This window comes from Sus scrofa, chromosome 1, assembly GCF_054392235.1.
Source record: "Sus scrofa isolate SSC_HxYL_T2T_F1_AM1 chromosome 1, Sscrofa_HxYL_maternal_Yorkshire_Landrace_v2.0, whole genome shotgun sequence".
Classification (NCBI taxonomy): Eukaryota; Metazoa; Chordata; class Mammalia; order Artiodactyla; family Suidae; genus Sus; species Sus scrofa.
In genome coordinates this window covers 266446900-266472253 of record NC_139383.1, presented here as the reverse complement: position 1 = coordinate 266472253, position 25354 = coordinate 266446900, and the positions used below count along the sequence as shown (strand labels likewise).

The 25354-nt window shown below is 46.8% G+C and overlaps 1 protein-coding gene and 1 long non-coding RNA gene across 2 annotated transcripts in view; one reads left to right on the top strand and one right to left on the bottom strand.

The window, feature by feature from the left end:
- TNC (tenascin C) overlaps nucleotides 1–25354 on the top strand; it is a 96971-nt gene that overhangs the window by 27433 nt on the left and 44184 nt on the right. Inside the window, 9 exon segments of the mRNA NM_214230.2 lie at nucleotides 1584–2177; nucleotides 5070–6479; nucleotides 7753–8016; nucleotides 8937–9052; nucleotides 9781–9937; nucleotides 13831–14100; nucleotides 15117–15302; nucleotides 15517–15606; nucleotides 17312–17575. Of these exon segments, the coding sequence (NP_999395.2) occupies nucleotides 1721–2177; nucleotides 5070–6479; nucleotides 7753–8016; nucleotides 8937–9052; nucleotides 9781–9937; nucleotides 13831–14100; nucleotides 15117–15302; nucleotides 15517–15606; nucleotides 17312–17575 (3214 nt within the window). The 5' untranslated portion in view covers nucleotides 1584–1720.
- LOC102161373 (uncharacterized) overlaps nucleotides 1–25354 on the bottom strand; it is a 358117-nt gene that overhangs the window by 310310 nt on the left and 22453 nt on the right. The window lies entirely within an intron of this gene.

Here is a 25354-nt window from a genome sequence, read left to right as displayed (position 1 = left end):
CTCACAACAGCACATTCTCCTTCTCACTGTTTGCATGTAATCCTTCTTAGTCTTTAAAGCTCAGCTTAAATTCCATCTTTCCAACGAGCAGGGCCCTATCAGCCACTTGATGATCCCTTCTCTTTTTTTCCAACTCCTTGAGCAGTTATAGTCTATACCACTACATCAATAATTAGCATTCCTTCTTGCTTTGTTCCTTAAGTTCTGAGTAGATGGTTCCATTTTCGTCTTCATTGTATTGGCAAACCCTCTGAGGGTAGGCACTTGGGCTTATCTTTCTTTCTACAGCCACATAACTCTGATTATGGTGGAAAACTCGATGTCTTAGTCTGCCTGGGCTGCCATGACAAGATACCACGTCTGGGTGGCTTAAACAACAGAAATTTATTTTCTCACAGTTCTAGAAGTGGAAGTCGAAGATCGAGGTGCTGGAAAATTTGGTTCTGGTGAGGCCTCTCTTCTCACCTTGCCAATGGCCACCTGCTCACTGCTCACTGTGCCCTCACATGGCTTCGCCTCTGTGCCCAGAGTCAGAGAGAGAGAGAGCTGGCGTCTCCTCTTCTTATAAGGACGCCAATACTGTCATTAGATCAGGACCCTACCCGGGTGACCCTCGTTTAACCTTGATTATCTCCCTAAGAGCCCTAGCTCCAGAGTCACCCTGGGGGTTAAGGATTCAACCTATGAATTGCGGAGGGGGCTATAATTGAGTCCATAACACTCAGTAGAACTTGAGAGCCTGCCGACTGCAGACGACATCGAGGGCTCGTCGACATCCTTTCTGAGCCATCTCTTACCCTGGGTTATAATCTGAACAACTGGTTTTAAGAACGTTCCATCAGGGTCTTCTAAAAATCTGACCTTTTACATTTTTAGAAATAAATCAAAAGGAAGAGAAACTGAGGTTCGAAGAGGTGGAATACTATTCCAACAGCCATATAAGATGTTCGGCTAGAATAAAAAGTCAGTTTGCCCTCTTAAGTTTTTCATTTGAACCTCTGCCTCCCATAGCAGAGGAGAACCCGCAGATGGTATTAATCACAGATCAGAGGGCCGATAATAAGAGGGAGGACTCGCTGGGCTTCTGTGGGACTATGGCCTTCGGAGCCCTGAAATGACTCACTCAGTGCGCTCATCCACTAGATGCTAAAGGGATTCATGAATGGATGAAGGATGGCTCCTTCATGTTTTCACTCACATCATTACTTTAACCCTGACATTATGATCCGCATTGTACAGGAGTGAAATAAGACAAATGAACTTTATGTAACTAATCCAAAGGCCCAGAGCTGGAGCTGAGATCCAAACCCACAGGCCATCTGTCTTACTCCAAGGTTTTGCCTTTTCTGTTGTCTTCCTGTATTTGCAAATGTTGAAGAATGAGTAAAAGCCTCCCTTGGAGATTGCAAAATTCTTTCAGAGACCATTTTATACCCACACTGCAGTGACTACTGAGGGAATATCAGGAGACCTTCAAACATAGGAGATACAAAATCAAAATTCACTTGGAAGTGCAGATATTCAGTCGATTCAGTTAGCAGTAAATACTGACAAGCTTGCTGTTTTCCTTTCTTTACTCACAGAAGAGGATTTCTTCAAGAAGACCGGGAACAACTGGTTTGGATTCTACTCCCCATTTCCAAATCCCCAATTCTGCCTAAGAGTGAGACACCCTAGGACACAGACCCCCTGGGAACATTCAGCCAAACCCTCCTCCACCATGGGGGTCATGACTCGGCTGCTGGTGGGCACCTTCCTGGCTTCGCTCGCCCTCCCTGCCCAAGGCGGCGTCCTCAAGAAGGTCATCCGACACAAGCGACAGACGGGGGTAAATGTCACCCTCCCAGAGGAAAGCCAGCCGGTGGTGTTTAATCATGTCTACAACATCAAGCTGCCCGTGGGGTCCCAGTGCTCGGTGGATCTGGAATCAGCCAGCGGGGACAAAGACTTGGCCGCGCCGTCAGAGCCCAGCGAAAGCGTCCAGGAGCACACAGTGGATGGGGAAAACCAGATCGTCTTCACACATCGCATCAACATCCCCCGCCGGGCCTGTGGTTGTGCCGCCGCACCGGATGTCAAGGAGCTTCTGAGCAGACTGGAGGAGCTGGAGAACCTGGTGTCTTCCCTGCGGGAGCAGTGCACCTCGGGTGCAGGCTGCTGCCTCCAGCCTGCCGAAGGTAGGAGCCGGCACCTGGCCCAGCCCCGCCCTGTACAGATGGGAGGAACGATGAGCAGGGCAGGCACCCAAGGCTGTGTCCAGAGTGGGTGCCCTGGAGAACTAACCTCCAAGGTGTTCATTCAAAAGAGATTTTGATGGACTAATAACTGGAGGAGGTGCCCAGTTATTATCCTGCTCTTGGAGAGTCCTGGGTGACAAATGTTTCTTTCTTTTTTTCTTTTTTGTCTTTTTGTTCTTTTAGGGCCACACCAGTGGCATATGGAGATTCCCAGGCTAGGGGTCTAATCGGAGCTGTAGCTGCTGGCCTACGCCAGAGACGGAGCAACACCAGATCCGAGCTGCATCTGCGACCTACACGGCAACGCCAGATCCTTAACCTACTGAGAGAGGCCAGGGATCGAACCCACAACCTCATGGTTCCTAGTCAGGTTCATTTCCGCTGTGCCACAACGGGAACTCCAGACAAATGTTTCTTAAGAGTCATTTTCAGGCCTCTGAGAAGTTGTGGTTTGAAAAGCCCTATTTTACTTTAATGCTAGTTTCTAAAAGTTGCTTGACGATGAAATCTACCCATTCTCTACCCCCCAAACCCCACGAATGTATTCTGAAATCCTCACCCAGAGATCACTCTCTGAAAGGTAGTGATGTGGCTTTTATCACCTCACTGGACAAACAGGGACCCAGAAGGAGGCTGGGATTCCTCCAGGTCCAGCCACAAGTGGCCAATTTCGGGTTTAAACTACAGTATCCCACACCCCGGTGTTCTTGCAAATTTACAGTGCTGCCATGGTGATAAGAGTCTGTAGGAAACAGAAAAAAAAAGTTCCACTTTAATGGCAGTAACAAAGATGGTCACAATATGAACGGAGCCCCTTTATGTACCAGGCACTGTAATTTACCATCTCATTTAATCCCCCCAACAACCCTCTGAGATAAGGCTTAATATCCCCATTCTGTAGATCTAAGAAATGAGACTCAAAGAGGTTAAGCAAGTGGCACAAAACGGCACAAAGAGTGATGGGAGACAGGAGCTTTGAAGGTGCCTGTGTGTCTCCAGAGCTCACTCTGTCCCTGTGATATCCCGGCCCCAGTGCATCCCTTTTAAGGGCATTTTGCCACTCTGGAGTTTTGTCTTCATCTCCATTCCCTAAAGTTGGTAAAGTTACAGGGATTTCAACAGCTTCAAATCAGAGAGGAAAATCTCTAGCTCTGCCACTCAGAAAAAAAAAAAATACTAGAAAGTATTTTGACAAATTATTTCAAGAGCAGCCCTAATTACCATAAGTGGAGACTACTGTAGAACATGCTTTTGGTTTCTGGGCAAAAAAAAAAAAAAAAAAAAGGTTTTCTTTATGCACAATTTAGTTTATCTCCTGCTTCTGCCAATTCCCTGGTGAAACGCAGATGGGAGTTTCACAATAAGACTATGCTAAAGAATGAGTTGAAATAACTGGTTAATGCAGTGGTGTCCACTAGAACTATAATATAAACCTTATACATAATCTTAGCTTTTCCAATAGTCACATTAATGAAGCAAAAAGGAACAGATAAAGATGATTTTAATCATCTATCTTATTTAACACAATGCAACTGAATAATATTTCAGCTTGGAATCAATACAAAAATTACTAATGAATATTTCATATTCTCTTCTTTCGTGCTAAGTGTTTGAAAGCCATCCAGTGTGTAAACAATTCACACTTAGGGCACATCTCAATTTAGACTATCCACAATTTACCTGTTTAGAAACCACATGTGTCTAGTGGCTAACATATTAGACAACATCAGTTTAGATTCTCAATTGTCAAGCCAACTTTTTTGAAAATTGACTTCCTTCCTGCTGTCAGGAAGAAGGCAAAGCATATTAATTCAACTCTGTTTAGACAGAAAGAAAACAGAGTGAGTTTTGTTTGTTTCTTCTCCTTGGCTCCATGGAGACCACACCAGCCATTGCTGCAAGTTGAGCCAAGACATTATAGAGACTTCAAAGAGCCGGAGTCACCACATCAGCCCCAACCAAGTATTCCTCAGATCTGCCCACCACCGAAGCTCTCAGGATAGAAGGAAAGACAGAGCTTTGTGGGGGCTGAGCCAAACTGAAAGTTGTCCTGAAAGAATCAGAAAGCCACCTCCTTAGCCACCTCATTTCAGTTACAGGACATTCAGAAAGTTTTGGTCACATAAACACATATACCAACTTAATCAACCCCAAACGCTCTGGGAGAGGAAATCATAGTAAGCAGAGCAGTGGGTTCCTAATGTCACCACTTAATCCTGATACACCCAGAGAAGCAGGCCATTGGTCCCACATGACCAATGAAAAAACTTGGCTCTGGAGGGTCTAAATCTTTTCCCAAATGCACGATAGCTATTGAGTCAAGGAGTCAGAATTGAGTTCAGTTCAACAACTATTTCTTGGTGCAGCATTTAGTCTCCTGTATGCCTGACTTTAGCTGGGTATAGAAGTAACCACACAGCCTGGCATAATGCATTGCAAAGGCAATGATTTGCAATCTTGGGGTCACCAGAATACTTAAAAACTTAAGGAAAACTATGCGTCCTCTGCCCAGGGGTGAGAACACTAGGCACGTGCGTTCATGCGGGGGCGCACACGCGCGCACACACACACACACACACACACACACACACACACACACAGAATTTGCATATGAACCTACAGTTTCAGACAGTACAGGTTAAGAATTCCTACATAGTGTTACTGGATGTGAGCCCCATCTGACTTCACACAATAAGGAAGTGTTTTTTAAGCCAGATGGGGCCTAGAGGTGCAACCCTGCTCTGGTTGAATTTGAATCTGGGTTTTGTGGGTAGAAACCAGGAAATCAAGCCACTTGGGCTCAGCAGAGGGCCTCTGTTCTCTTCCTTGCAGGCCGCCTGGACACCAGGCCCTTCTGCAGTGGCCGGGGCAACTTCAGCACTGAAGGATGTGGCTGTGTGTGTGAACCTGGCTGGAAAGGCCCCAACTGCTCTGAGCCAGAATGTCCAAGCAACTGTCACCTTCGAGGCCAGTGCGTGGATGGGCAGTGTGTGTGCAATGAGGGCTTCACTGGGGAAGATTGCAGCCAGCTGGCCTGTCCCAGCGACTGCAATGACCAGGGCAAGTGCGTGAACGGCGTCTGCGTCTGCTTTGAAGGCTACTCAGGAGTGGACTGCAGCCGAGAGACCTGCCGGGTGCCCTGCAGCGAGGAGCACGGCCGGTGCGTGGACGGCCGGTGCGTGTGCCAGGAAGGCTTTGCCGGCGAGGACTGCAATGAGCCCCTGTGTCTCCACAACTGCCACGGCCGTGGACGCTGCGTGGAGAATGAGTGCGTGTGCGACGAAGGCTTCACGGGCGAGGACTGCGGTGAGCTCATCTGCCCCAAAGACTGCTTCGACCGTGGCCGCTGCATCAACGGCACCTGCTACTGCGACGAGGGCTTCGAGGGCGAGGACTGCGGCCGGCTCGCCTGCCCCCACGGCTGCCGTGGCCGTGGCCGCTGCGAGGAGGGCCAGTGCGTGTGTGATGAGGGCTTCGCCGGGGCGGACTGCAGCGAGAGGCGCTGTCCCTCTGACTGTCACAACCGCGGCCGCTGCCTGGACGGGCGCTGCGAGTGCGACGACGGCTTCGAGGGTGAGGACTGCGGTGAGCTCCGCTGTCCCGGGGGCTGCAGCGGCCACGGGCGCTGCGTCAACGGGCAGTGCGTGTGCGACGAGGGCCGCACCGGGGAAGACTGCAGCCAGCTGCGCTGCCCCAACGACTGTCACGGCCGCGGCCGCTGCGTGCAGGGACGGTGCGAGTGCGAGCACGGCTTCCAGGGCTACGACTGCAGCGAAATGAGCTGCCCCCATGACTGTCACCAGCATGGGCGCTGCGTGAACGGCATGTGCGTCTGTGATGACGGCTACACGGGGGAGGACTGCCGCGAGCTGCGCTGCCCTGGGGACTGCAGCCAGCGGGGCCACTGCGTGGATGGGCGGTGCGTGTGTGAGCACGGCTTCGCCGGCCCCGACTGCGCAGATCTCGCCTGCCCCAGCGACTGCCACGGCCGGGGCCGCTGTGTGAACGGCCAGTGTGTGTGCCACGAGGGCTTCACGGGCAAAGACTGCGGGCAGCGAAGGTGTCCTGGCGACTGCCACGGCCAGGGCCGCTGCGTGGACGGCCAGTGCGTGTGCCACGAGGGCTTCACAGGGCTGGACTGTGGGCAGCGCTCCTGCCCCAACGACTGCAGCAACTGGGGGCAGTGTGTCTCTGGCCGCTGCATCTGCAACGAGGGCTACAGCGGAGAAGACTGCTCCCAGGGTGAGTACCAGGGTTCCAGCTAACTTGACGATGGCCATGATTTCGTTGGCATGTGCCAGAGAAAGAACTCTGTGTTACACCAAACACACAGTATTCTGAATCCCTGAAGGGGTCCTGATCATTCAGCTGTTACAGAGTTACCCATCTGAGGGCTCACACGCTCAGTGAGGTTATGCAATTGTCTCAAGGACACACAACTCCTGCATCCCAGAACTGGTATCTGAATCTGCCTAACTCTTCTACACTGAATTTCACACCCAGTGCCCACAACAAGGCAGATGAAATGATCACCTCCCTTTTACTAAACATCAGCCTTCTTTCCTACTCCCCATTGACCCTGAACCAATAATAAACTAAGTCCCTCTATTTGGATGGAAGTAAAAATTCAGCTAAATTGAATGGACAGTGAGACTACTTAAAATCATTTTAAATGCACACTCAGCTGAAGACAAAATGCTGATCACCTGTGAGGCAGACCCATTTCTTAAATCATCTTTTTGTTGCTGTCTTTGAGCCCAAGGGCTGTGGGTGCCTTAAAGGAGCATTATCCCAGCAGTTAGCACAGGGTATGGATTCAGGTAGTGCTCAGTAAACACTGGTCTAGTGAAAACACAACAAAAGCCAATGATACTGTTTAATGAGGGACTTCTTTGTACTTCCTTCATCCACCCTGATACACTTGTCGTAGCAGAAGACTTCTGCCTTTGGTACATAAGAATATATATAGGGCTGGGTTGGGTATGGCCCAAGCCAGGGAGGCCTGGTTGGAAGAAACACCAGCCTGGCCGGGAGGAGATGTGAGTTCCAAATCTGATGAGGTTAAGAAAGGTGGACAAGTCCCTCTGCCTCACTCACCTCTAGAAAAGGACAGAGTTGGACCTTATGAGCCCAGAATACCCTTCCAGTGCTAAGGATTGAAGTTCAGAGCAGAAAGCCAAGCTCAAGCTGCTCTGGGCCATACAAATGGCCTGAACCTGAGCTAAGGTCCAGAGAGCGGAGAAGTCGGAGGGGCCAGTTCACAAAGATCCCTGAAGGCCACACTGCAGACTTGGAACTTTAGCCTGAAGGCAAGGGACAGCTACCAAAGGTTTTGAAGGTGGGTCATAGCAGGGGGTCCCTGAAGAGTCTGCATGTTAGCAAACGGAAGCTGGATTGCAGACCTCTGTGACTGGCAGTGGAAGAGACAGGGTCCAGGGGAATAAACCGAGAGAGAATTCATAGAGTGCATTACTGACACCATCTGACCCAAACTGTCCTTCCTTATTCCTGCCAGTGTCTCCTCCCAAAGACCTCATCGTGACAGAGGTGACGGAAGAAACCGTAAACCTGGCCTGGGACAATGAGATGCGGGTCACAGAGTACCTCATTGTGTACACGCCCACCCATGAGGATGGCCTGGAAATGCAGTTCAGAGTCCCTGGAGACCAGACGTCCACCACCATCCGGGAGTTAGAGCCTGGTGTGGAGTACTTCATCCGTGTGTTTGCCATATTGGAGAACAAGAAGAGCATTCCTGTCAGCGCCAGGGTGGCCACTTGTGAGTGGGCAGAACCCCTCTGGGCAGCACCAAGGCCTTCTTCCTGTCCAGGGCATAACCCTCCAACCCCCACGAGTTACTGCCTCACCCTTGCCCCCATAGCTCCATAGCCATCTTGATATAGTTACTCTGATTAAAACCTGGCATCCACTTAAGCTCATACTAACTCGTTTAACTCACAATCGCCCTATAAGACAGGAGCTGTTATTAACCCATTTTACAGAGGAGGACACTGACACTCTGCATTTTTAGGCATCCCATCCCAGATCACAGTTACCAAGTGGTAGAGATGGAATTTGAACCCTGGCAGTTAAGTACTCGATTCTACTACCACCTTTCTGATGTGCTCCCCGTCAATATATTTTAAAAATACAAAAGTAGAAATATTAGGGTTCAAGTTATTCCTTTAAGAGTCTGACATCAGAATAACTACCTCTACTCCTGAAAAGCAAGCTGTGGCTAGAAATTGGTCCTTTTTTGCCTTGGCAATAGTCACATTGGCTGCTTTTGACTAATCTTGTGCTTCCTGCCAGGCGGTCTCCATGGGATATATTATTCAGTCTCAAAACATTCCCAAAGGGAAGGCATACTTACCTTCTTCTCTTGGGTGAGGACATTTTGTTCAACTCAACCAAGCATACAAACGTCGTAATGACGGAGCTTATATTGTAACCCCTCTGTCTGATTCCAAAGTCTGTGCTTATATTAGGTTTAAGCATATGAACATGCCAATATGCATCATATGGTTGGTCCTTATCTTAATTTCCATACTGGCTCACAGTAGACAGCATCCAAGAAGAACCCTTAAATAGACTCCAGCTCTGACGACCAGCCAGGTGGGGGTTAGCGGCATCCTATCCGTCCACCCTCCCATCACACACATCGTCATCCTCACTGCCTGCCTATGCTCTTCTTGACAGACCTGCCTACACCTGAAGGTTTAAAATTCAAGTCCATCAAAGAGACATCTGTGGAAGTGGAGTGGGATCCTCTGGACATTGCTTTCGAAACGTGGGAGATCATCTTCCGGAATATGGTATGGAGCACAATGGAGCGGGGGGAGTGGACCACGAGAACCTGAAAGATGGGCACGGGGCTCTGCAGGCTTCTACAGCAACTCCACTGCCTTAGCTTTTGGTGGTGGTGAGGCTCTGATCAGTTCCTGTGTGTCTGCATATATTTTAAGCTGTCCTTAAATATCAGTAAGCATGGCACTTAGGGCTGAGAGCCTAGATAAATAGACGGCAAGTCATCTCTAGAGTCCAACTTGTTATGGTCTTGCAAATCTCTACTCAGAGGCGAAGAAGATAAGAAATGGTCTCTGTCTCGTGAATATCCTTTCTCTGTGTCCTTAAAAGCACATGGGAGATGGGAAAGCAGGTCCTCAAGTTCAAAGATGCGCTCTGCCACTTCCCAGCTGTATTACTATGGGACAATCACCTGACTACTGTGTTGACGGCTTCTTCATCTATGAGAGGAAGGACTGGTCTTGCGGCTCCAGAGTCCTTTTGATTCTCTTACCTGTCATTTGACTTGAGTGTCAAGGGGGTGACTAGAGGGCTCTATGGGAGGGAGAAACCAATGTGAGAAATGTCTTTATCGTCTCTGTATCCTCAGCACCTACCACAGTGATCGGAGGCTTAGGAAGAGCCTCATGAATAGACGAAAGAATGACAGAGGAAGGAATGGAGGCAGAATGAATGAATCACATAAACGAAGGGGTGAGCACCTCCTTAGGTCTTACGTAGTGTTTCTATCTTTTAGAATAAAGAAGATGAGGGAGAAATCACCAAAAGCCTGCGGAGGCCAGAGACCACATACCGGCAAACTGGCCTCGCTCCTGGGCAAGAGTATGAGATATCTCTGCACATCGTGAAAAACAACACCCGGGGCCCCGGCCTGAAGAGGGTGACCACCACTCGTGAGTACCGCCTTTAATACCACTGCCACAAGGACAAAGCTGACTGTACCGCAAAGCACCTCTGGTTGATAGCATGCCTTCTTACAGAGCATCTGTATCAATTACTGTTGCTACATAAAAAACAAGCCCCAAACTTAGTGGCTTAAAATGATGCTGTTGCAGATTGGTGATTTGGGGTTGGACAACGTTTCTGTTCTAGACTCTCTTAGGCACCTGTGTGTGAGGCTGAGCATGCATGGTCTCAGGCAGGGTGGTGCCCTTCTCCCCAGCATGGTCCCTCAGCCTCCAACAGGCTAGCTGGGGCTGATCTCATGGTAGCTGAGCAAGCTCATAATCGGCTCATAATCGGCACTGTCACTTCTTTCAGAGCAGGTCTCAAGCCAGTCCAGATTTACAGGGTCAGGAAACAGATTCATCTCTTTATGAGAGAAGCTTCCAAGTGACATTTCAAAAGGGCACAGATACAAGAAAATAAATGAGACCACAGCAAATAATCTACCATCTGACTTAATACACATCTGATTTAATATTAGTACCCAGTCCTACGAAAAAGGTAGGGCAAATATTAGTGCTATCATTTTTCGAGAGTAGAAACTAGGACTTAGAGAAACTTAATCAGTTTAACTAACACCATATGGTTAATACAATCGAGGCCAGAATTTTCGGCCTGGGTTTAGTTTTATAACTTTAACCCCATTACCAGTGACACCGAGCAGGCACTGGGTTATGTAGACTGTTGATTCCATGTCCTCAGTGGAAACCTTAAAAAAATGTCAGTCTGTACTAAAGATATTAGACTTGTTGGGGCTAGAGTAGGATTTGGCACTGCTGGATCATTTGGTGGGAGGAAAATCCTGAGTTTGGAGTTGTCCTATCAAAAATCAAATTTTTATAAATAAATAAGATTATTTTACGCTGACATTTGGAGAAATCTCTTTATCTTCTTCAAGATAGCATATGTGCCAACTGTTTAAGGAATCTTCTTAGCAGGGGGTTATCAGAAAAGTTACATCTGTTGACTAATGACAAGAAAGAACATCTTGCATTTAATTATTTGCACATTCTGCTTAACTCAGATCCAATTCATAAGACTGTCTTTTTTATAAGCAAGTGTTTTTCATCATCCTGACAACATCCCACTGTGGTAGGTAGAAGGCGGGTACCAACAAGAAAAAATTGTCAGATCACCAGAAAGGCATAGAAAAGATCAAGCAAATACTTACTTGCTATAGAGACGGCACCCAGAAAATACAAAAGACATTTCTTTCATCTACCCTTTTCTTTTTAATCTAAATTTGGGGACTGGCTGCTTTATTTTCTTCTTCTTGCAAGAAAAACATCCCAGCATTTGAAATTTCATAATCATATAAATATCAACATTGAGAGGCAGATACTGACCTGTTTATTTTGCTGATACCTGAACTTTTTCCAGGTTTTAAAGGACCTAAAAGTTTTCATTTTTAGCTTCTTCCCTCTTAATTCTACAGAGAGACTGTATGACAACCATTTCTGGCATGTCAGTGTTTTCCAGAGGGCCCCCATTTAAAGGATGAAGGGCATGGGCTTTGGATCCAGACAGTCCTGAGTTTGAATTCCTGCTTCACCACTCACTATCATCCTGGGTAGATCTACTTCTTTAAGCCTCAGACCCACCAGCTGGAAACTGAGTTCATAGTATCTTCTGACGGGATTGTCATGAGAGTTAAGATTAAAATGACAAAGCACTGTGCTTGGCACATGGTAAGCACTAGGCAATGTGAACCTCCTCTACTGAAGGGCTCAGAATCTAAGGGAAGATCTTTGTCCTCAACTGAAACCCAAGTTCTTCTTCTTCTTTTTTTTTTTTTTTTTGTCTTTTTAGGGCTGCACCTAGGGCATATGGAGGTTTCTAGGCTAGGGGTCAAATTGGAGCTACGGCTGCTGGCCTACACCAGAGCCACAGTAATGTGGGATCCGAACCCCATCTGTGCCTACGCCACAGCTCACAGCAATGCCAGATCCTTAACCCACTGAGCAAGGCCAGGGATCGAACCTGCAACCTCATGGTTCCTAGTCAGATTCGTTTCTGCTGAGCCACAACGGGAACTCCTGAACTTCAAGTTCTTTAATGAAAAGGCTGTTAAGAGAGGTAGTAGGTATGGTTCTGGAATTTCCTAGCACCTTTAAGGACACGGGCCAGGAGGCTTCACCTTTGAATTGCAGCATCATTATCATTGTGCATTTATGGCTTCATCATCTGTAAGCTGGGACTGATGTATCAACACCTAGAGTTTAAAACACAGACTCTGCAGGTTTCTCACAATCAGCTGTGAATAATTCCTTCTTCTCATTCCCTATGTAAAACCAAGTTCATTTCATTTGATACTGTTTCCTCAACCAGTGCTGAAAATCAAACTTTACTGTTTTTAAAAATGAAGAAACATTAAGTGAACTCCTTAATATCTTAATTTTAGACTTACTGAATCCCTGATATGTTTTAATGTTCAATGTTTTAATGCATTAAAATTGTTTATATCATTAGAAAAAGAAGAGTTGAGACAAAAATGACAAAGCCTGATGCTATGCTGGGGATTAAAAAAGGCCACAGACCCCACTCTCTGAATGAATGAATGACCCTACCTAAACTGTATAATACAGTTTGAATAAACCGTAGAGAAATGTGTTATGGAATAGTGAGAAAAGTACAGTCTTAGGAAGCTCTTATTTTTAATTTTGCTAAGGACACTTAACCTGAGACCTAACCTCTTTTAACACGCTTTTAAGCATACAATACAGTATTGTTCAACTATAGGCACAATCTGTACAGCAGATCTCTAGAACTTAATTATCTTGTAAACTGAAACTTTATACCCGTAGGGGAGGGAGTATGTGTTTGCAACAGGGTTAAAGAGGCTTCTTCTTAGGAAGCGACCTCTAAGTAGGATCTTGAAGGATGCATACGAGACTTCTGGAGGGAGAGGAACAATCTAAGGAAGAAGAAACAAAGGAATAGCAAATGTGGAGGCCAGGAGGTGAGAAAACAACTGGTATGTTCTCGGAAGAGAAGTACCTGTCAGAGCAGGAAACACAGGGTGGTAACTGGGGGATGCGCAGCAGGGCAGGAGGAAACCCAAGATGAGGACTCTAAGACGGGCAAGGCTTGAGATGGACTTTCCTGCCTAAATTATGCTCGTCAACACTAACTTTCCATGCATTGTCAAGATAGTTGTTGCCTCAGTTGTCTGCACCATTATTCTGATGGAAAAGTTACCACTTAGGGAGTTTTGCCTAATTAAAAAATCTGAGAGGGAGTTCCCATTGTGGCTCAGTGGGTTAAGAATCCAACTAGTATTCACGAGGATTTGGATTCTATTCCTGGCCTCGTTCAGTGGGCTAAGCATCTGGTGTTGCCGTAGCTGTGACATAAGCCAGGAGCTGTAGCTCTGACTCTCCCCCTAGCCTGGGAACTTCCATATGCCACACATGCAGCCCTGAAAAGCAAAAAAAAAAAAAAAGAAAAAAAAAAAGAAAAAAAAAACCAGAGAGAGGGAGAGACTAAGTCAATGTTTTTCAAATGAAGTAGCTCCAAAGTGTGATTCTTCAGCTTGAGATGGTGATGCTGCTCACGACCATTTATCATATAGCTACTATGTTGCAGGCTCAGCACTAGATGTTTTGCATGCGTTATTTCCTTTAATATTAAAAAAAAAAAAAAAACCTACAAGGTAGCTGTCATCACCTCTTTTACAGCTTATCGAACAGAATAATTTCGAAAATTGAGGTTCCAAAAGATAAAGGCAAGGTCAGGTGCACCTAAATGTCCACTCCCAGATCCGGATGGCTGCAAGCCCTCTAGGCTCAGCCCCAGCACTGGTGCGGATCTCTGAAACCCCTCTGTCTGCTGCCTGTCACAGGTTTGGATGCCCCCAGCCAGATCGAAGCGAAAGATGTCACGGACACCACCGCTCTGATCACCTGGTTCAAGCCCCTGGCCGAGATCGACGGCATCGAGCTCACGTATGGGATCAAAGACGTGCCAGGCGACCGCACCACCATCGACCTCACACATGAGGAGAACCAGTACTCCATCGGGAACCTGAAGCCGGACACGGAGTATGAGGTGTCGCTCATCTCCCGTAGGGCCGACATGTCCAGCAACCCTGCCAAAGAGACCTTCACAACAGGTAAGGGCCTGCCCGGCTGATGTGAGACTCCCATCCCCACTCCTGTTGGCATGTAGACAAAATGGAAAGGGGACTTTCATCCCTTTAAGTTTTACTTTAACGTATCGTAGCCATTGATTAATTATTCAAAGGGGAAAAATTACCCCAAATAACCTTTTAAGGCAAAAGGAAAAAATGTTTGCCTACATAGAAGATACTGGTCTGGCATTTTCAGGCATTTTGGTTAAACAAAAATTCAAATAAATATTTTCATAATAAAATGTAGTATATGGGAAACATGAATGGCAAAGGAGCCTTCTAACCTCTTAGCCTATGGCATTATTTTCAAAATACTAAAGTGTCAATCGTTCATTCAGTAAATATTTGTTCAGAGCTCCATAAGCTCCCTGTGAGTTATTAGAAATCCAGTGATGGGAGTTCTCATCGTGGCTCAGAGGTTAATGAATCTGACTAACATCCAGGAGGACGCAGGTTCGATCCCTGGGCTCACTCAGTGGACTAAGGATCCATTGTTGCTGTGAGCTGAGGTGTAGGGTGCAGACTCGACTCGGATCCTGCATTGCTATGGCTGTGGCGCAGGCCAGCAGCTACAGCTCCAATTCGACTCCTAGCCTGGGAACTTCCATATGCCACAAATGCAGCCCTAATAAGAAAAAAAAGAAAAGAAAAGAGAAGAAAAGAAAAGACAAAAAAAAAAAAAAAGGAAAGCAATCCAGTGATGGACACAGCAAATCTCTTCTTACACTCATAGAGCTTATTTATAAGTTTCGTTCTAGTTTTTATTAAGCACAGAGTTGGCGATGGAAAATATGAATGATTGAGGCATCAGAAACTCTAATAGTGAGTGTCAAATGTGCCATATTTGTTTAGATTTGTGCATTAGCTACTGATCCAGAGGGGTGTGTTGGCAATTTTGTCATTTCTCTGCAATGACAGGAACCTTTCACGTATCAAGGACATCTGCTCTCCTGGTGTCTGGTGCTTTTAATACAAATGCCCCTTCCTCTTGCAAACAGGCCTGGATGCCCCCAGGAATCTCCGCCGCATCTCCCAGACAGACAACAGCATCACCCTGGAGTGGAGGAACGGCAAGGCGGCCGCCGACACTTACAGAATTAAGTACGCGCCCATCTCTGGAGGTGACCACGCCGAGGTTGAAGTCCCCAGGAGCCCACAAACCACAACCAAGGCCACACTCACAGGTGAGCTCTGCATCCCCAGCCCAACTGGCCCTGGGGGATGTCCCCATTTGCACCAGCAACCCCTCTCCCTTGGGCATCAGTGAGTCAGCCTGTGGGACAACCCAAACACTGAGAAAATGTAGCCTTCAGAGACTAGCTCGGGGCCGTTTTATGCTCCTCCGAGAGCAGCCTATCCAATCTTGGACTGAATCTCAACCTGCATGTTCTCTCTTAGGTCTGAGGCCAGGAACTGAATATGGGATTGGAGTGTCTGCTGTGAAGGGGGACAAGGAGAGTGACCCAGCCACCATCAACGCAGCCACAGGTGAGACACACCTGATTCCCACCACCACCGGGCTGGCCATAGGCTGACACGACAGGACCCAGGAGGCAGGAAGCCTTCTTGAAAAGAAAGAGTAGATGCCCAGAGGAAAGGGGGCTTCCAGGGTCATGCAGCCTAGGTGTCCACACTCAAAAGTAGCATCAGCGCTCCCCATGCAAATGATGCTGACGTTACTCTCTATGCAGAAAGAGGGACAGGGGGTTATTTTACACAAAATCCGAACCAGACTTTATAAAAGATCTACAAACTTTAAAAGTTGATAACCCAATTCAGTTTTTTTAGAAACCACTGACTCATCACAACACATCTTGGGGATTTTCTCTTAGAAAACACTTAACTTGTACGTCTTCATCATACAGATTATAAAGGGCAGGAGCACAGTTTAAGGCAGTCTTTGCTCTTACAGCCCGTATCCTGCATCTCAGCCTCTGGGTGAGGATGCTGAGGGACTATATGATTTGAGATGCTGATTCTTTCTGCAAGTTTTTTTTTTTTCCTGGAAAATTTGTAAAAAGGAAAACTCTCTGCCTCTCCACCAGCCTCCTCATCTCCCCCAGGAACTGTGATGACAAGGGGAGACTGGTGTGCAAAGAGGTCATAGATCATGCTTCCTTAGGCTTCTTTATGCTGAGCACTTACACATATTCTTTTTTATTTATTTATTTTTTGGTCTTTTGAGGGCCATTCCTGCGGCACATGGAGATTCCCAGGCTAGGGGTTGAATCGGAGCTGTAGCCACTGGCCTATGCCACAGCCACAACAATGCCAGATCCGAGCCACGTCTTCAACGTACACCACAGCTCATGGCAATGCCAGATCCTTAACCCACTGAGCAAAGCCAGGGATGAAACCTGCATCCTCATGGATGCTAGTCAGATTCATTTCCACTGAAATGAGAGGAACTCCACATATTCTTTTTTATCTTTTTATTTGGAGGTAATTGTAGATTCACATGCAGCTGTAAAGAAGTAAGACAGACAGACCTATGCCCTTTATCTACTAGTTTCCCCCCGTAGGAACCTCTGTGTTAACTACAGAACACCAGCCCAACTAAGAAACTGGCATCAACACAATCTATCAATCTCATTCAGATTTTATCAGTTTTACACACACGCATTTGGGTGTGTGTGTTATGTTTAGCTGTATGCAATTTTGTCACTTACAGATTTTGGAATCCACCACAACAGCCAAGACACCAAATAGTTCCATCACGAGGCTCCCTCTTCCTAGACTTTTCTACAGCCACAGGCACCTGCCTCCCTCCCCTGCATGCCAACCTTGGCAATCACTGTTTGTTCTTCATCTCTCTAATTTTGCCACTTCAAGAATGCTACATATACGGAGTCACACAATATGCGACCTTTAGAGATTGACTTTTATTGCTCAAAATCATTCTCTTGAGATCCAACCAAATTGTGTCTTCTGTCAATAATCAGTTCCTTTTAAATACCTTCAATTGAGTATCATTTCATGGTAGGGATATACCACTATATTATTTTGAACCTTTCAAAAATACAGTGAGGTAATGTACAACAATGGCATTTCACACAGGTAACTAAACTGCCTGAAGCCACACAGCCAAGGGTTGTAGGCAGACCTAGGGTGGTAGCCCACAACCAGCTTTCAGCCCCAGAAGCATGTCTCCCCTGAAGCCTGAAGGATGCTCCTCCCTCTCTTTTCCTCCCAGACTTGGACCCGCCCAAGGACTTTCGGGTTTCTGAGCTTAAGGAGAGCAGCCTGACCCTGCTCTGGAGGACGCCGTTGGCCAAGTTTGACCGTTACCGCCTCAACTACGGTCTGCCCTCGGGCCAGCCAGTGGAGGTGCAGCTGCCCAGAAACGCTACCTCCTACATCCTGAGAGGTCTGGAGCCCGGGCAGGAATACACCATCCTCCTCACAGCAGAGAAGGGCAGGCACAAGAGCAAGCCCGCACGGGTCAAGGCATCCACAGGTAAGGTCCTCCTCTGAGCTCCCTCCAAACCCTCTGCTGATTCTGAGGCTTACACACATCAGCCAGACTGTCCTCCAGCGAGACAACCAGATGGGAAGATGTGTGACCTCTCGCTCTTGAATCTTCTGCATGCCCTCTGAAAGAGCTACTTGCCTGTCTTCTCCCCTTGTCCAGTTCAGCAGAGTTCCCTAGCTGGGCCATCAATAGCGGTTTTTAAATATTTCTTCCTAGGAGAACTTAAAGCAGCAGAGTTTGTTTGTCTTTGGTTCTTTTCTTTTAAAAAAAAATGTGTGTTTTACAGAATCTTTAAACTTTTTTCTTATTTCATCCCCCTCTCTAGCAGAATTAGTTAAGTTTTCATTTTATTTCTGTTCAAGATGATCAAGGCGTTATTTCCCGTTAAATGTTTTGATTCCAGGTCTTCTGCTCCTCTCAGGTTACTGGAAACACTGCACAGAGCCCTTTGAGCCTTCCATGGTGCCCTGCTCACCTCATTTCTCCTTTTTTCTTAGTCACTATGAGGCCAAATTTGTTTTTCCCTGACAGGTTAACCCTGACCTCCAGCATTCCTCTAGCCCAAGTATTCTGTTCTTTGTACCTGCTTCCACATTGTCTCAATGACTAAAGTGAAAAAACAATCAGGAAAAAAAAAATCCATTTTCCTTTATGAGAAATATGCACATTTAATTTTGGCCCTCAAATATAATTCTTCAGGGTATGACAAGTAATAATCCTCAGTTTCAATTTAATTAGGATGTACTGAGAACCCACTGAATACACGGCAATATGTTGATATGTGAAGGAAAAGTGGGTCATTTTTACTGCTATTTTGACTCAAGCACTCCTGCTCACAATCCTTGGGAAGACCAGATATTCAGAATGTTAAATGGAACTTAAGGAAAGAGAGTGAGGGATCAGGAGCAGCCAGAGAAAGTGCCATGGCAGAGATGCCACTCCAGCCGAATCTCAATAAGCAGAAAAGAGGTTGTAAAGATGGGCATATTGGGAAATGCCTTGAAGAGTCCTTGTCATTTAGGAATACTTGAACCTGCATACAACAGAAATCTCAAATAATGCAAGATCACTTAAGCAAGATAAAAGTCAGCTTCCTCTCTCATAAAATAAGCCTGCGGTTAGGCGGCTCAGGGATGGCAGAGCAGTTCCAAATTATCAGGGATTTGGGTCCTTCTCTCTTTCTGTTTCACTAGTCTTAGGTCTTGGCTTCCATTCTCAAAGTCACCTCCATGTCCCAACGTGGCTGCTTCAGTGCAGCCTTCACATCTGTGTTCTAGGCAGCATGAAGGAGGAAGAAGGGAAACCTCCTCAAAAGTACCTCCTGATGAGTCTTTCTGGAAACCGCACCAGTGACTTCTACTTACGTTTCACTGCCCACTCCTATCTGTAAGTAAGTCTAGGAAAGGTAGTCTTCTGGCTGAGCATGTGCTGCCCACATAAAATTGTAGCAGTTTATAAGGAAAAAGGAGAAAAGGGGTATTCGGTAGACCACCAGCAGCAGCTTCTTCAGAGAGTCTAAAGGGAGCTCAGGTGATCTTGTTATGTCAAGGGACAACAAATGAATCAGAGAAACAAAAGAGGGAATTCCTTCTTCTCGTCCCTCCTCCTCTTCCCATTTTTCTTCTCTTCCCTCTTCCTCCTCTTCCTCTTCTTCTTCCTTCTCTTTCCCCCTCCTCTTCCTCTTCTTCTTCCTCCTCCTCCTCTTCCTCCTCTCCCTCCTCTCTCTCTCTCTTCCTTGTTTTCTGAGCTTTACAAATGCTAGAGCAAAGAGAGTTTCCCATGCTACCCTCTGGCTAGAGCTGCTTTATCTCCCAGCTCCAGTAGGGAATCCCCAGGCCTCAGCAGCTCAGGGGAAGGAAAGCTTTCAAATGAGCCACAGGCTGGAAATACTTTGTCTCTGACTAAGAGCCCAGTTTGGGCATCCCGAGGGCTCAGTGGTTTCGTTTCCACAGTCATGCCTCTTTAATACTGTTGCAAAGAAATCACATTGTACATTTAAAGACATTCCTCAAAACAGGGGCAAAAAATGTGCAAAGTCCCTTTGATGGGCTCTTCCCCCACTGTTTCCAGAATATTCCTTTCTACAGCTTTCTTCATGGAACTATCTTATTTTATTGAAAGTGAGGAGGACATTTCTTTTCTTCCCCTGAAGTCTGTCTTCTCAAGTCTCTTACATTTACTCAGTTGATAATACACGACAGCCGTGCTCATGCTAAGTTCTGGGGCTACTAGAGCAATTAAGACGTGTCTGTGCTGGAGTTCCCATCGTGGCTCAGTGGAAACAAATCTGACCAGTATCCATGAGGATGCAGGTTCAATTCCTGGCCTTGCTCAGTGGGTTAAAGACCTGGTGTTGCCGTGAGCTGTGGTGCAGGTCAAAGATGTGGCTCAGATCTGTTGTTGCTGTAGCTGTGGTATAGGCCAGAGCATATAGCTCCGATTCGACTCCTAGCCTGGGAACCTTCATATGCCATGGGTGCAGCCCTAAAAAAGAAAAAAAAAAAAATGTGTCTGTGCCTCCCGGGAGCTCTGCATGTACTAAGCAGAGACACCTTCACTTGCTAGAACTGGGGGTGTGGAGGGTGCACTGGGAGCACAGGATGCCTCCTGAGCATCACGAAAGGCTTAACATGGGAAGATGTTTTCAGACAGACACTGAAGAGGCAAACAGGACTGGGTTATGGTCTATATAAAGAAGCAGAAGCCCAGGCACCTGGCTTTGGTAAGCACGTGAGGAGAGAAAGGAAACAGGAAAAGTGGGAGCTCTTGGGTGAATGTACCACGTGGCTATGAGTTCTGAAATGTCAAAGTGCTGTAGGTTCAAACATCAGAAAAAGGGATTCCCGGTTTTGCATCATTAGTCTTGATAGCACAAGTCTGCAGAGTGCCCCCTCGTTGTCTGTGGGTTTTACAGAAAGATGTGAACTTGGCTAACCCAAAACATTTTGCCCAGGTATTTCCAGAGCTCTAGCCCTGACACTGAGCCAAAGCACAAGACTTTTCCTGGATGCGGCACCAAGTTAAAAGTATGCATCGCCTGGCTGCCCACCACACCTGAGAGGCTACACAGGCTACACAGCCCCATAGAACCTGGCCCTTCCCAGAGCTCTGACTTCACTCCCACCACAGGTCCCTTTGCTCATTTCACTGTGGTCACCCTGGCCTTCTTGCTGTTCCTTAAGGATGCCAAGCCTGCTGCCACCTTAGGACCTCTGCACAAGCTACTCCCCCTGCCCAGCTACCACTCTTACCCCAGGTTTTCACACAACATCTGCCTGATTTCACTCAAGGGTCACCTCAAAAGACCTCTCCGTCACCCAATCTACAGTGATGCCCTGTCCTGACTCACTTCTTCTTGCTGCTCCAGCCTTGCTCCTGACACTGACCTGGACCAAGGTTACAGACATCATCGGGACCATCACAAAGGGCAGGGAATGTCATGCGAAGGGCCTTGGGTTTCATTCTTGACAGTGTTGAGTCACTGAAAAGTTTCAAGGCAGGCAAGGCTTTTAATTTCAATGTCTTAACTTTACAATTTGAAATCAGAGTTCTTTAATGTACACTTGGGGATCCGCAGGCTCGACACTGGCCATTGCGCTGAGAGAATCACTCTCTCTCCCACCAGTGAACACTGAAAGTGGGTTTCTTATCAGTCAGCACTTGGTAATTATCATCTACAAGACGGTGGAAATCTAAAGACTGAAAGTTGGCTCAGCCAGGAATTCCTCCAGGCCAGCTGGTCAACCCACCATGAGCACAGAACAGGGATTCTGAAATTCTGATTTCCCAGGCCCACTGACATTGTTCAGAGGGTAGATGCCAGCGCACAGCTGTAAGAAAAAGACAACAGCCTTTTCATAAAGAAAGGCCAAGAAATTCAGTGTGGAACGGTACACTGGCAACACTGGGCTTCTGGGGCAGTAAGCCCACGAGCGTGTCATTTGCTGTTGAAATGCAGAGTCTGCATTTATAGGAAGCCTTGCAGTCTCCCTCTCAGCTGTTGTCTGCTGCATTTGTATTCCTACCATCATTCCATCTCTTTTCATAATTCTTACCCACTTCCTTTTAATTTGCCTACTGATTTTATTCATTGAAGTTACCCCTTTTAGTCATCTGACTAGCACTTGCTTAGTGATGGATTTTGGGTGGGTACCAATAGCAGACACCCAACAGAGGTCACAGTCACAGCATTAAACGTAAACTGATGTTTTCCTTTCTTGATTTGCATATCCTCTCCCCCTCAAAAAAAGGGGAAGAACAGCCAAAAATTTTGGCAGAGTCACGGTACTATCATCACCGTGATGAGTACCATTTACCGAGCAACATGACATTATATGAAAATTACACTCTCACCTAAGAGAAAAGATGGTTCTCATGAGGAAAAGACATTTTCTAACGCAGCTCTGCTTCTCTCCCCTCTCCACCCATCTTTACTACAACAGCCTAACAGGCAATATGAAACCCTCCCCCCTTCCAGTTAGATAATTCTCCCTCCCCCCTTGCACCCAAGTACCTGAAACTTCTTCTTTCATAGAAGAAAACAAAAATTATGTCATAATTACAGAGAGCTTAAAAGGCAGTTACCTGGAGAAGAAACACTGACTTAGGGTGTCAGTGTCAGTGTCAGCTAAGTTCTTGACAAGCACTTTTGACAGGAGGAGGAGAGAAGAGGAAAGTGGGTTAAAAAGGAGAGTTTCTGGGCTGCAGGACTGGTTTCCTTAACTTTACAGTTTTGCTTAGATAGGTTTCCGTCCCATGTCTCTTTATGCTTGAGGACTGCAGGGATATTTGAAAAGGCCATGCTCCAGAGTTACTTGTGCTAATATCCCAAGGTCAGGGAAACACTTGATATATGTGGAGCACTGCTCCTGGCTCACAAGGGCCACTGCGTAAAAGGATGTCTGACCTCTTGCCCTTTCTTTCCCCAAAATTGGACACATCACTTTGAGCTTGGGGGCCTCTCCTTCTCACCTAGGCCATGTCTGTGTGGTTAAGAACTGCGATGGGGTCTTGGGAGAGGGCTCCAGGATGTGGATTTGAGTTACATGAAAAGTCTGCAGATGGAAGGTCAAGGTCAGGGTTTGAAAGCCTTTTCTTTTCTTTTTTTTTTTTTTTTTTTTTTTTTTTTTTTTTGTCATTTCTTGGGCCCCTCTCGTGGCACATGGAGGTTCCCAGGCTAGGGGTAGAATCGGAGCTGTAGCCACCAGCCTACACCAGGGCCACAGCAACGCAGGATCCAAGCCACGTCTGCGACCTACACCACAGCTCACGGCAACACCGGATCATTAACCCACTGAGCAAGGCAAGGGATCGAACCTGCAACCTCATGGTTCCTAGTTGGATTCGTTAACCACTTCACCACAACAGGAACTCTCTGAAAGCCTTTTCTGTAAAGGGCTACGAAGTAATATTTTAAACTTTTCAGTCCCACAGTTTCTGTCTCAATGTGCCACTGCAGCACATAAGCAGCCATTAACAATATGTAAGTGACAAGCATGGCTGAATTCCAATGAAACTTGATTTATGACATCAAAATTTGAATTTCATAGATTTTCATTGTATTCTTCTTTGGACTTTTCCAACCATTAAAAACAATAAAAACAGTTGTTAGCTCACTGATTACCAAAATAGGCAGCAGGCTGGACTGGGCACTTAGACCACAGTTGGCAGACCCCTAGTCTAGATCAAACAAGATTTAAAGGAGTGTAAGCTTTGCCAACACGGAACTATTAGGAAGAACAGTTCCCAGAACATGGAAAAGTCTGAATTGAATAGATTCTTGAAGAGAAACATTCTCCCCTCTGAAAGGATATCATCGTTCCAACTGCAAGCTAAGATTTTCAAGGAAGAAGTCTTTTTTAGTAGACACCCAAGGCTCACTTGAAATTAGCAGCCAGTGTGAAGTATATATAGGGAAACAATCTGTTCAACTTAAATGAGCTCAAGGCACGTCTTACTCTGTTGTTTGTAAATCTATTTCCAGAGAAGGTCCTTTCTTCCTCCGTGATACAGAGTCCACTTAGGCTCAGTGCTGGCCACGTTATCACCTGCAGGCATATTCAGACAAGCGCGTGTTCTGTGCTTTGCTCATTGTAGAGAGGAATGAAGGCAGCACATCTGGTTTTAATGGAGCTTAATAAGCAGTTTCTCCCAGGGCTTCGGTTCTTCTTTCTAAGGAGGGACGACGGTCTGCAAAGACTCGGCGCCTTCCTCAGGTCAGCCTTACCTGTCCTGTGTTCATTTGTCTCTGGTCTTTCTGAAGGGGGTTATGTAAATGGATTTGAGCCGCAGAAACTAGCAAAAATCTCAACATAAAGAGACAGTAAAACAGACCTTCCAGGGGAGATGGGGGAAGCACAAAAGGGAAGGGAATCTAAGAGGAGCCGATTTTCGTAAAATATAGAAGGTTGGAAGGCTCCGACCAGGAATTGTGCAAAGAGCTGGGGGCTGATCCTTATGATCTCACCCTTAAGATGAGAGACTTTCCAAAGTGGAAACTGCAGCAGGGAGCATTACTTACACAGACGTGCAGCGTTTTTCTAAACCCACAGGACACTGGTCAATAGAAAAACATCATTTTCGAAAGACAAACCCAAACATGCCACAAGGCAAAATAAGCATGCTATTGATTTTTCTGTCAGCGTTTGTTCCTGGATGCAGTGAGGGGAACGAAGAAGCACCAAGGCCTCCAGGGTCTCCCAGCATCGGCAGTGAGTCTGCCCTCTGAGTTTCCAGACAGAAAGCATTTTAGGATTGGTGTAACTGACCCCATCTCTTCATTATTCAGACCGCATCCCTGAACTGGAAAACCTCACCGTCACTGAGGCTGGCTGGGATGGCCTCAAACTCAACTGGACCGCGGCTGACCAGGCCTATGAGCACTTTGTCATTCAGGTGCAGGAGGCCAACGGGGTGGAAGCAGCTCAGAACCTCACGGTGCCCGGCGGCCTGCGGGCTGTGGATGTTCCGGGCCTCAAGGCCGCCACCCCCTATAGAGTCACCATCTATGGGGTGATCCAGGGCTATAGGACACCAGTGCTCTCTGCTGAGGCCTCCACAGGTACCTCTTCCCTTTCTGTCTATAGCTTCTGTTTTTCCCAACAGGAAACTGCCCAAGGATTATCAGATGCAACTCACTTTTAAATAGACCCTGAAAACCCCAAGTTATAGCCCTAGGGTGCCTAATCACGGGAAGAAATCAGGCTTCACGACTCCTGGGGCAGCTTTCACACTGCACCCCCTGTGAACCACGCATGCCCCTTGGGGTGGGGCTGGGAACTGTACGCACAGCCCCAACAGCAGGGGCCTTTGGCTTCACAAACAGGCTCCCTCCTGGTAAGGGATGTTAAGGCATTATATTTAAAGGAAAAATGGTAAATCAAAGATAGTAACAATAATCTCCCTGCCTGTTGGAAGTCAGGGCAATGCCTTAATAAGATCACAAATGTGCTCCCACAGCTCACCCTCTTGGCTCCGTTTCTCAAACTTAGGAAGCTGCGTGATGCATGTTTATCTAAAGAAAGTCACGTACTAAAAAAAGTAATATAAAGCCTGTTGTTTGGTTGAGGAATCCCAGGATCATTAAACTAGTTTTTTGTCCTCCTCCAGGAGAAAGTCCCCACTTGGGAGAGGTCACGGTGTCCCAGGTGGGCTGGGATGTCCTCCAACTCAACTGGACAGCTCCGGAAGGAGCCTATGAGCAGTTTCTCATTCAGGTGCAGGAGACGGACACGGCGGAGGCAGCCCAGAACCTCACTGTCCCAG